This window comes from Cavia porcellus, unplaced genomic scaffold, assembly GCF_034190915.1.
Source record: "Cavia porcellus strain 051 isolate PalLab524CR breed Dunkin Hartley unplaced genomic scaffold, mCavPor4.1 scaffold_9, whole genome shotgun sequence".
Classification (NCBI taxonomy): Eukaryota; Metazoa; Chordata; class Mammalia; order Rodentia; family Caviidae; genus Cavia; species Cavia porcellus.
Genome location: NW_026947492.1, coordinates 753,686 through 766,752, shown reverse-complemented (window position 1 = coordinate 766,752; position 13,067 = coordinate 753,686). Strand labels below are relative to the sequence as shown.

At 35.3% G+C, this 13,067-nt stretch overlaps 1 protein-coding gene across 1 annotated transcript in view; it reads right to left on the bottom strand.

Annotated features, from left to right (window-relative positions):
- Cul5 (cullin 5) overlaps positions 1-13,067 on the bottom strand; it is an 87,136-nt gene that overhangs the window by 33,301 nt on the left and 40,768 nt on the right. Inside the window, exons 5-7 of the mRNA XM_023561507.2 lie at positions 12,072-12,213; positions 9,843-9,988; positions 9,680-9,760 (exon numbers count right to left, since the gene is read on the bottom strand). Coding sequence (XP_023417275.1) covers positions 9,680-9,760; positions 9,843-9,988; positions 12,072-12,213 — 369 coding nt within the window. The remainder of the gene's footprint in view (positions 1-9,679; positions 9,761-9,842; positions 9,989-12,071; positions 12,214-13,067) is intronic.

Below are 13,067 nucleotides of genomic sequence, written 5' to 3'. Positions count from 1 at the left end.
AATTATATATGTATGTACTATAGGTAGGATTCAACTTTGTCTTTACGGAACTCCAAAGTGTCTAGGAGCATCTTTAGGAATACAAAATCTAGATTTAAGACTTAAATTGTACCTCCAGATTCACCATTTATTAGCTGTGGAGCCTGGAAAAATTCCTATGTATTTTCCAAATTCAGTTAACAGCACCTACAAATTACATATACCTTCGAAATATATCCTAAGTCCATTCACCTATATATATCCACCTGCATGGCCATCAACATCCTCCACCTCATTTAAATCTATAATCTAAATACCATGTTGCTGCCCAAAATTTGTAATAGCTCCCTTCCTTGAATATTGTTCTTGCTTCTCTCTCTCCTTTTTAGAAGATTTTACTGCAGGGCACGCGTTGGGGGAGGAGGGGTTGAGACACAATCTTTCTATGCAGTTCAGATGTCCCTGAATTCACTGTGTAGTGCAGGCTGGCCTCATACTCTTGGTAATCCTTCTGCCTGTCAGCCCAGTGCTGGTATGACAGGTGTGTGCCACCATGCCCAGCTTCCTTTCTGTGCTTATCTTTACCATTCTCCTTCCCTCATCCCCAGTACTCTAGCCACACCACTCACCTTTCTCTAGTCCTAAAGACTTTATGGTAGTTTTCTCTCTGCCTAGAATGCTTCTGTCTCAGATCTTAAGGAGGCTAGCTCTGCATAGTCAAGTCTTATTGCCAAAATTACTCTGAAAGACCGTTTCTGACCATACTACCTAACATAAAAGCAGCAGGAGCATCACCACCTATCCCCAATAGCATTTCTTTAAAAAGAACCACTTTCCAGGTCATTATCTGAATCTTATTCACTCCAGAGACTGAAGCAGAGGATCACAAATTCAAGGCCAGTCTGTGCAACTTACCAAGACCCTATTTCAAAATAAAAACTTTTAAAGAGGGTTGGGCATGTAGCTTGGTGGCAGAGTATTTGAGTATTTGCCTAATATGTATACCTAATTCAATTTTCTGTATGACAAAGGAAGGCAGGCGAGAGGGAGGAATAAAAGATAGCAAGAGTGAGAGAGGAGAAAAATTAGACAAAAGAGAAAGATATGAAAGCAGAGACAAACAGAAATTGTGAGGAGACCAGGCACATCAGCATACTTGGAAGACTGAAGCAGTGGACCATCTCACTGGATGCCAGGCCTGGGTTTCATAGTGAGTTCAAGGCCATCCTAAACTGTATGTTGACACAAAAAACAAACAAACAAAAAACCTGTGAGAGGAAATGCTTCAAAGTAATTTACTGGCTATACAGGAAAGGTCAAAAATGTTTTCAGAATATAAAATTTTTATCCATTAAAATGGGACTATGGGGGCTGGGGATTTAGCTCAGCAGCATAAGCACCTGCCTTGCAAGCAGGCAGTTGTGAGTTCGATCCCTGGTACCAATAAAAAAATGAAAAAGACCAAAAAAAAAAAAAAAACCAAAATGGGACTGTGTAGAGTAGTACTTCAATGAAGCAAACACATGGCAACGTGAGAATATAATGTTAAATGAAATTAGGTCAGACACGCAGCTCAAATATTACACGGTTTCTCTTATATGAGAAACTCAAAATACAGACATATGACTATAGCAAAATAGAAGACAGATAAGTAGGAAAAAGTTCAAATAATTCCTCAAATTATTCACCTTCAAAACTTTTAATAAAAAACACTATTTTAATATACATGATAGCTTCATTTATGCTACTTGTTTCTCTTAGTCCAATGAAGAGAATGTTCTAAGTTTCTGTTTCTTCTTTGTAAGACAGTCTTGTCTATGATTTGTATTATGAGTAAACATTTGGCCATTCTTTTAAGATTATGATATAGTTCTTCTCTGTTAAGTTTGTTATGCAACTTTTAATTTTTCATAAGAGTACTTTTTATATTTTCTTTATTAGTATCAACCTACAGTACATAAATTTGGAGGGGTACTGAGAATCGAACTCAGGACCTCAGGTTTGCCAGGCAGGTGCTATACCACTGAGCTAAATTCCCAGATTCCATTAAAAATTTTTTTAAAAAATTTAAAATGGAACTTTGTAGCTAGATATGAGGATTCATACCTATAACCCAACACTTTGCAGCTGAGACAGGAGGTCCTCAAGTTCAACTCCAGCCAGGAACATTTAGTGACTCAACAAGAGCCTATCTTAAAATGATAAAGGGCTAGGGATGTAATTCAGTATGAAGGCCTTTGGGGGTACTTGGCACCAGTTTAAAAAAAAAAAAAAGACTTGTATATTACAAAAAAACAGACTGGTTTAATGCTACAGACTCTCTTCATGTGATTTAATAAATTAGCTCAATGGAAAAAAGTACAATATAATTTCCATAGATAGCTCTCAAATCAAAGGTGGTTTTCATACTATTCTTCACCTTTCAACATAAAGCCCCACATTTTTCCTAATGTCAATGTCTTTACGTAACTACAGAACTGTCAAAACCCAGATGGTTTTGTCACTACTATCCTTTTTCCTATTCTAGAGTACTACCCACAAGTCTGTATCTCATTTAGTTGTGATTTCTCCTGTTTCTTCTCATCTGTGACAGTGCCTTTATCTTTTTTTTTTTTTTAATTTTTTTTTCTATTGGTACCGGGAATCAAACTCACGACCGCCTACTTGCAAGGCAGGTGCTTATGCCGCTGAGCTAAATCCCCAGCCCCAGTGCCTTTATTTTTTTGGTCCATCTTAACATTGTTCCTATCAAGGGAACATATTGTCAGTATGTCCTATTATGAGCAATATGAACCTCAATCGCTTACGATGTCCCTTAAACATCTCCTTTGTCTAGTTACTATTTCTCTTTTAGTAAACATCTTGGTAAGACACATGAAAATTATGAAAATAACCAATACTGTTTCAAACTTTTGGTCAGTAACTTTAACATATGCTAGTGGACCTTGCCTGTGACAATTACATTATTACTGTAAATCTGTGTTTAGTATTATCTACTTCCCTTGATGTTTTTAAGCTAAAATGCATCTGTAAAAAGGATTTAACAGTTTTTCATGTTTTGTGGACCATTACTAAATATATTTTTGAATGAACTATGTATATGTTTTCTCCATTTTTTATCATCCCCCTCACTTTATATCAACAGTACTGGGCACTGAACCCAGAGTCTCATATTTACTAATCAAGCCCTCTACTACTGAACTACATCTACCTGGCCCTCTTTAGTTTTTACTTTAAAAACAGTGTATCAGTAACTTACCCAGGCTGGCCTGAACTTCCTGTTTTACTATCCTAGTGTTGTGATTACAGTTACACAACATGGCCTGGTCCTGGATTTTAGTCTTTATTTTTCAATTTTTTAAAAGTTTTCTGACATAGGAAAGATATTAGTCTTTTGTCGCTAACATATATTGGAAATGTTTTGCCTCAAGTTGTCAGTTTTAACTTTATGGTATCCTGTCACAAATTTTTAAAGTGTCACATTTATCCATCTTTTACAGATATGCATTTTGAATCAAAAAGCCTTTCCTTAACCAAGATTAAAAAATTTTTCCAGTGTTTAAACTTTTGTATGGTATAAAATATGAATCTAATAATCTTTTCCCAGATGGTTACCAAGTTGTCTTGTTAACTTTTTAAAAATGTTTCTTTATTTGAGAACCAACTCCTATAATATACTGGGTACCATATGCATCTGGGCCTACACCAGTACTTTTCATTCCTTTCTACAAGTCTAACCAGACATTATGATACTGTCCATTTCTGTGCCAACACCATACTACTTTAATTATAAAAAGCTTTATACAGTTATTTTAACATGTGATGAGGACTAATCTTCCTTTTATGTTCTTTTCTTGGTTTTTTTTGTTTTGTTTTGTTTTTAGCTGTTCTTTTTGGAGAGGTGAGAAGTTTACTGCAGACTAAATCCAGAGCCTCTGCCCTGAGCTTCATCACCAGCCTATTTTAACTTTATTATTTAATTTTTACGAAGTAGGGTCTAATGCACAAAGTTTCCCAGGTTGGGCTCAATTCTTATACCTTACCATGTCTAGCTTTTTTCCTGGCTATTCCAAGGCCTTATTTTTACATATGAATGTAGCACAGCTTGTCAAACTTCATAAAATATTTGTAGGTATTTTAAAATTATAATGAATTTACAAACTAGTAAGGAACTTTGTAGGTCTGAATCAGAACATTTAAGAACATATAATCAATTTTTCAAGCCTACTTCTGTATTTTTTAGAATCTGAAAATTTTTCTACTAGTAGGTTTCATATATTTCTTGTTAAAATCTCCTGTGTATTAGCCAGACGTGGTGGCGTATGCCTGTAATTCTAGCACTTGGGAGACTGAAACACGAGGATTACCTTGAGTTCAAGGCCAGCCCGAGCTATATAGTAAGTTCAAAAGCAGCCTTAACTACAAAAAAAAAAAAAAAAAGGCTGGGTGTAGTGGTGGTGCACAACTGAAATCCCAACACAAGGGAGGCCTAGGAACGATGGTCACTGCAAGTTTGAGGCCAGCGTAGGTTACATAGTGAACTCAAGGCCAAACCAAACTACATAGTGAGATCATATCTTTAAAAAAAAAAACAAAAACCCCAAGTACTTGATTTTGTCACTACAAATGAGGTTTTCCAGCGGCTGGGGATTTAGCTCAGTGGCATAAGCACCTGCCTTGCAAGCAGGCAGTCGTGAATTCGATCCCTGGTACCAACAAAAACGAAAAACACACCAAAAAAAACAAAAAAAACCAAAAAAACAAATGAGGTTTTCCTAACATTGTATACTTTCATTGTTTATTATTACTATATATAAAGGCTGTCGATTTATGTTCATTTTGTATCATTAAGAGTTTCCAGACACAATAATCAAACCATCTCCAATCTAAGTTTTACTTTTGTTCACCCATTCTTAAGCCTCTAATTAAATTCTCACATCCATAATATTTAACAACAGTAGAAATAATCGACATCCTTTTTTAGTTCATCTTAGGAGAAATACCTCTGATATTTCTCTGTAAAATAAGATACTAGCTTTGGACTAAGGTATATACATTCCAAGTAATATTCTTCTCTTTCCCATTTATTTATTTATTTATATACTTATTCAGATTTCTCATTGAATTCTCTGTCAGACTCCCTGGTACCGAGGACTACACATGTGTACAAATAATTAAACTATATTCTTAATTTTTAAAGATGGGTGCTGGGGATTTAGCTCAGGAGCATAATTGAGTTCGATCCCCAGATAAAAAATAGAAATTAAAGATAGGGCTGTGTTTTGGTTTTTCTGTTTTTTGTTGCTGTTTTGAAATTTTTTCAGACATGGTCTCGGGACATAGTTCAGGCTGGCCTTCAACTTGAGGCAATCCTCCTGCCTCAGCCTTCCAAGTGGTAGGACTACAGGTATATACCACACCTTGCCCAGCCTGTGGGCCTTTCTTAATATAAAATGCATACATCATGACAAAAACCAACATCATGCTTGAAAGTGAAATTTAGAAGTATTTCCATCAAAGACAGGAAGTGGCCAAGGATTCCCAAAATTAGTAAGTATGTCTTTAAAAATAAATGCTAATGAATTAAGTTTACTGAAGCAAAGATATCAGTATTAGAAAGGAAGAACCATCACCATTTGCAGATGACACATCAGATGTCTGAAATACCCCTAAAAATGAAATAAAACTCTTATAAACAATGAAAGAATTCAGTAAGGTACTAAGTATCTCAGAGCTTTCTTTGAAACGTACATTGGGATTTTATTAGGACTGGCCTCATGAACAGACACCACGCAGGTGAGATGTGCTCTATTTTACAGAATGTTGGTCCAGCAACTTTGAATTAACTTGTTCGTAACTGAAAATAATCAGGTTTTACAGAACTAAATGGTTTACAAGAACTAAATTCAAAGGAGGTTATATTAAAAATCAAACAAAACAAAACCCAAAAACAACATGTTACAGCTTGTGTCTGTCTGGATGTTCCCCCATGGATTCATGTGGTCATAGGTAGGGCTTTTTCAGAGGTGGCTAGATCTAGAGTGTGTGATGCTGCGATTGATTCATGGTGCAATGGTAGGCTGAAGGGGATCCTGGAGTGCTGCCTGCCCTTAGTAGCCTGAATGAGATATAAGGGATAGAAAGAGCTGTGGTTGTCCCTTGTTGCTTTGCTACCTTCTGTCTACCATGAACTGTTTCTTCTCTGTGATGGCTTCTGCTTTGGAGCCAGCTGATTATAGACTGAAACCTCTACATCCTGTAAGTAAATAAGCCTTTCTGCTCCTTTATCTTTGCATGTCAGGTATTTTGTCTCAGCAATGGGAAAAGTAACTAAAATAAGCTTCAATCAGTTAATTTTCAAAGAAAATCATAAATGTCAAAAACATATATGTTTAAATAAATGTATACATTTAAATTCTGACCGGGCATGGCAGCACACACCTGTAACCCTAGCACTGGAGAGGCAGAAGCAGTTTGCTGTACAAACTATGCTATGAGTTCGAGGAAGCCTGGGTTACGTAAGTGAGTTCAAGGCCAGCCCATAGTACATACAGAGACCCTGTCTCGCCAGGTGTGGTGGCTCACACTTATAATCCCAGCACTTGGGAAGCTGAGGCAGGAGAATCATTGCAAATTCAAGACCAGCTTGAGTTACAAAGTGAGCCCAAGGCCAGCCTGAACTGTCTCAAAAAAAATTTTTTTATCTTAAATTCTGGTATACATTCTTATAGCCACATATGAAGTGACATAAGAGTAAATGTATTATCTTTATTTTATAATTACCTTCTATTAGTAAGACTAGCCTAATAGGTTACTACATAGACACTATTATTAATAAAGCATTATGATATAGCAGAGTACTGTTGGACAGCTAATAACCTTAGCTCCTTTCAGAGAGAAATTTAAGGCAGTAAATCTGTTCTGATAATTTTAATTTTTAACATAGAAAGTGACTGTTTCTTACTAACTATTCAAATAGTATCTCTCATGTTCTCTTAATATCAAATCAAAATATAGACATTAATAATCTAGTGTATTGTCCTATCATACCATACTTCCAACACTGTTTGGAAAGAAACACAGTGAGTTACTGTTTGGAAACAAAAACAGTAAGTTAACAAGTGCTTCACAGAGCATGTATAATATAATGGCCTTCTTGAGAAACCAGTGAGGTCCGGGATATAGCTCAGTGGCATAAGCACTTGCCTGACAAGCACAAGGTCCCAATACCTAAGGAATAAAAAGGAAGGAGAAAGGAAGGACATACGGACGGATGCAGTGAGATGTGTAATACTAATACATCTGCAGTAAGCTTTAAATTGCCTATGTTACCACTACACCTATAGTTTTGGTACTTAAAGACTCCTCAGCCCCAAAATTTGCTGTACAAACCACACAGTCATTGCTACCTAATATTAAACTATGTTGTTAAAACAGAAGTAAGACAACCCCTGAAGAAAAAAAGGGTATGGCAACTCAGGGTGGACATGATGGAAAGTCTCTAAACAGCTGGTAATGCTTGTTCTAAAGACTTCATGGGTGTGGTTCAACTTTGTGATAATTCACACTTAAGATCTGCTCACTTTTCTATATAAGCTATACTTCAATCAAAATACCTTTAAAAAAATTCAGCGGAAAATCAAAACTACATGAAAGATCTTTTTTTTTTTTTTTTTTTTTTTGGTCTTTTTCCTTTTTATCGGTACGGGGAATCGAACTCATGACTGCCTGCTTACAAGGCAGGTGCTTATGCCACTGAGCTAAATCCCCAGCCCCCATGAAAGATCTTTTATATCTCCCATAAAATACAATTTCTGTGGAAGCACACTGTTATACTAGGGACTTCTTTTTTTGGGGGGGGATGTCTTTCTTATTTTCTCTTGGGGGTACTTTATTATTAAAGACAAAAACTAACCTTTTAACCCTTCAATCATTCAACCTGGTGACCTCAATATTTCAAGTTTTTCCAGTATATTAAAGAACAGGACACTCAGTTACTCTACATAAACTGCCGCATTTGTTTTACTTTTTTCTCATTTTCTTGCTCTTGGCTGAACCTTTAAAGTTTAATGATCTTACTGAGTTTAATGTGGATATAATACAACTAATCTGCATAAACTAGAGTAGAAAATGAAACAATTCCATCTTACAAAGTGACATCATCTCCATCCAAGTGTTAAAAGAATGTCAATCTACTAAAAAGAACTCAAATTCCCAAACTGAACTCCCTTTTTCCCTAAGGCTTTCTCATGGATTTCTCTGTAGCAGTAAAATTCTTCCAAGTGGACACATCAGAAACACTACTGGCTTGATTCTCTGCAGGATCTAGCCCAATACATATGATACAGTGTCCTCCTCTGGGTAGTTTTCTCCCTACCATTATGTAACTCTCCTCACAATTCTTCTATTGCTTTACTTAAATCACTGAAAAAAGCTCCATTAACACTAGTTAATGTTACTTCTCTACTTCTTTTTCTTTTTTGAAATTCTGTATCATTTCTATCCTTTTCTGTTTTGCTTTTTAAAATAAAAAAATTTTAAAAGCCTCTCTAAAAGTTAAAAAAAAAGCAAGAAAAAAAGGAAAGAAAGAAAAAAGCTCTATTTCCTGCTTTTCTCCCACTCCAATTAATCTTTACTATGATCAGATTAATCTTCTTGAAGGACATGTAATTATGTCACAACTGTTCAGAAAATATTCAATGATCTTGTCTTTTGAATGGATCCCAAACCTGGCTTTAAATTTCTATACAGAGTCTTATGAACAACCACAATATTAGTTCTTGTTCTCTTACCTTTTCTTTGCCAACACCAAAATTATCTCACTGAAGGTTACTAACAATCATGAATAAACAACATCCCTAACACACACAAATATTCAAGTCAGCATAATTTCTGAACAAAGAATAACACTGATTGTCATTTGAAAAACACTGAGTTTTAGTCAAACTAGAATATTATGCCTTTGAATGTAAATTTAAATTGAGTTCTTAAATTCCAAAGACTGAAAGGAACTAGTAGAAATACTGTTGTTATATTTATACCGAGGCCAAGCCTCACCCCAAACTGATTCTTATTTTTCTTACTAAAGCACATGCAGATACATCCTTCATGTAAAGGAAAACACATGATATAAGCTATAATGTATAACCATCTATTTTTAATGACAGCTTTATACAATATAAAAGGCTGAGGTCATTTTACCAAGTAACAGTATTTTTCTCATGACATGATAAAGTGAAAATTTTTCCCATAACAAGAATTATTCCTAGGAATAATGAATCAGCAGTGACTAACTCAGTGATTGTAGTCACTTTACAGAACATAACTTCACAAAGCAATGAGAATCAGCGGTGTGTCAAATAGCCTATTGGTACATGAAAGTCAGTACAATGGTTAATTTAGATATGTCTGAAAGAAAAGAGACTGATTAAAAACTAAGTACTGAGCAGTAAAAGTAGTAAAATCTAGAGCAGGGAGAGCAAATATGTTTTATGACACACACCAGTTCTGAAGAACAAACGAATCTGAATGAGGTTCCTTGAGAGCTACACTTTTGCTCATAGGAAAAAAGGGTTATAACCATTAATACTGTTGCTCAGAAATGTGACAAAGGATAGTGTCATTATGTCATGTATTTGCCATTCCTGGATTATTGTACTTCAAATAACCCCATAAAATATACAATTATAAAATTACTTACAGCTTCAACAGAGTTACATTCTCGTCTTGTTTCTAAATAACGTAATGCTCGTTTTTCTTCTTCTTTTAATTTAGCATCTGCCTGTCCAGAAATGAAACAGCAATCATTTTAAGAATAGCAAGCGGATAGCTCAAATTATCAAATGAACTAAGTTCTGACTTACATATTTCATATAATTCTGTACACCATTTTGCTGTAAATATGAGGGTGCCTGAGTTCTATAAAATCTCTCTGTTGAATCCAAATATGCCTTCTCAAAATTGTCCCTATAAATCTGAAGCTTATCTTCAGGATTAGAACAAAGGTTAACTGAAAAACAAAACAGAACTTTAATTATGATCTCAGTTAGTATTTTAAATATAATAAATGAAAACGAAATACTGAGGAATCATTATGTACAAGATGGCAATGGTTACAAGATATAACAACGTAAGACAAAAATCTCCACAAAAAACTTAAATGGTAATAGCATTAAGCAACAAAGTAACAAATAAATACTGTAATTATAATAATATAACTATTTTTTACAGAAAAGTGGCTGACTTCTAAACTGATGATTAAGAAACTATTGACGGGGCTGGGGATTTAGCTCAGCGGCATAAACGCCTGCCTTGCAAGCAGGCAGTCGTGAGTTCGATCCCTGGTACCGATAAAAATGAAAAAGATCAAAAAAAAAGAAACTATTCACAAGTTGGGTATAGTGGTGCATGCCTATAATTACATTACTTTGGAGACTAAGGGAGAACTGCTGTAAGTTCAAGACCAGCCTAAGTTACGTAATGAGTTCAAGGCCAGCTAGAACTGCATAGTGAGATGCTATGTCCACCTCCCAAGAAAAAAACAACCCATTCACAGACAAGATGGAACTTAAACTGAATTCTTTTTTTTTTTGTCTTTTTCCTTTTTATCGGTACTGGGGATCGAACTCACGGCACCTGCTTGCAAGGCCGGACATTTATGCCGCTGAACTAAATCCCTAGCCCCTTTAAACTGAATCTTAAGAAATAAGCATTTGCACAAACAGCAAGGTAAGTAAATACTTAGAAAATATGCTACAATGACTATGCTGACTAAGTGCATTATAAACTTAACAGAAAATAAGGTAGAATAATAAATAAAGAATGCTATGGAAAGTTTAAATTTCAGTAAGTATTCTAAATTTAGCACAGGTATATAATTAAAGGTGCAAGCAGGGAAAAGAACCTAATAAAATTCTACCTAAAAATTAATCTGGTGAATAGTATATTGGATCTCTCAGCAACAAGATTACTATAAAAGTAATTCTTCAAAAGCCTAACTATAGAATTAAAAATGTCTACATTGGTGGCAAACAAATAAAAGGATAAATTTCAGGAACAGTAATGATTTGATAAAAAGACATATGGCAATGGAGAAAATCCATTCGATAATATTCTAAAGGTTCATTGGTCCAACAAATACTTACTGAAAATGATTCTGTGCCAGGTAGTCCTATGTTAGTAAAGATGAAGTGCCAACAAGTTACTTAAAAGCCTTAATGCAAAAAGATACTGGCACTATGAACTACTCAGAGGGGTTAACCTAGTCTGGGAATTAAAAAAAGCCTCCATAAACCAGACATGGTAGCACATCCCTATAATCCCTGCACTTGAGAGGCTGAGACGGATGATTGCTACAAACTTAGGGCCACACAGCAATTTCAACACTTCCATGTACTACAAAGAGAGAGACCCTGTCTCAAAAAATCCCTCACACAAAACAAAACGAAACGAAACGAAACGAAAGGCCTCCACAAGGAAATAAAGGATAAGAATAAATTAACAGAGAAGAGGAAGTCAGGCATGGTGGCACACTCCCGTAATCTCAGCACTCAGAAGACTGAGTCAGGAAGATCATTTCTAGTTTGAGACCAGTCAAGAGTACAACATGAGCCTGAGACCACCCTGAACTGTGTAGCAAGACCCTGGCTCAAAAAAAAAAAGAACAAGAGGAGGAGGAGAAAGAAGAATGTCCTATATCAAAGGAAACAATGTATGTGGCTGAAAGTATGAATTAAGAATACAAATGTCAAAAAAAGAAGGTATATAGGGAAGTAACTCTCTCTGGAAACAAACATAAAACAAGGTACCTTTTATAAGTTGTAGATTCAAATTTATATTTCTTTAATTTAGGTCACCAAAAAGATTAGCCAAGATATTAGCATTATGGAGGAACTCTGACCACATGGATAATGATGTCTGTCGATTTCTTTGAAGTATAATTAATACTATTTGTATACTCTTTAAAAAGAAAAGGATCTGGTGCCAAAAAGAAGTATGACTTTACATGCTTTAATAAATGTCAGTGACAGAAAGATAGCTGTCCTAAACTTTCCCATGAAAAGGTAGTTATGACTGTAAAAGTTCAAACATACCATAGGATTCTCTCACTCCAATGACCAGCTGAGAATCAAAAGCTTCTCCTAATCTTTCAGCATGTACCAGCTTCATTGCACTATCTTGTAGTCTGTTTTTAATATTTGAAAAAATTGATTCATTCCATGTATCAAGCATGAGCTAGGAAAACAAGAGCAAAGTATGTCATCATTTTAAAATTTTTAACGTACCAAGTACACACAGACATGCACATGTGTGCACATGGCATACAAGCAAATTTTTTTGTTTGTTTGTTTTTTTGTCTTTTTCCTTTTTATCGGTACCGGGGATCAAACTCACGACTGCCTGCTTGCAAGGCAGGTGCTTATGCCGCTGAACTCAATCTCCAGCCCCATATAAGCAAATTTTAGCAGATACTACAAAACAAAATCAAACTCTTGGGTCTGTATTGCCTGACTACTTTGGAAAGTAGTATATTTAGCATAACAATAAAAACAGACATAACTGGGTTTGAATCTCAACTCCATTATTTGTTTACCCACTTCTCTACGCATAAAAAAGGAAAATTTCCAGCAGCAGTTAAAAATAATGATAAATAATAACAATGATGATAATACCTAGAAAATATTGCTTCTTCCATAGTTCCAAGATGGATTTCATAGATATTGGTGTGTTTGGAATATTCACATGCATATGCTTATACTGACACTTAAAATGTAGAACATCTATTTGATACTGCTGAGTATATATATTTTAGGGTTCCCACGTAACTTTCTTGGATATAAGAGCAATAGCAAAACTAGTAACAGCTGCAGTAGCAAAAATAACACGGGTTAACACTTTTATAACATTCACCATGTACCTGGGGCTCATCTATGTATTTTTTCACATAAACATACTTAATCCTCACACTTGACAAATGATTGCTACAAATTCAAGGCAAGCCTGCAATACAAAATGAAACCCTGTCCCTGAGGAGGAGGAGGAGGAAGTAGAAGAGGAGAAAAGAAGAAAGCAGATGAGGAAGAAGAGGA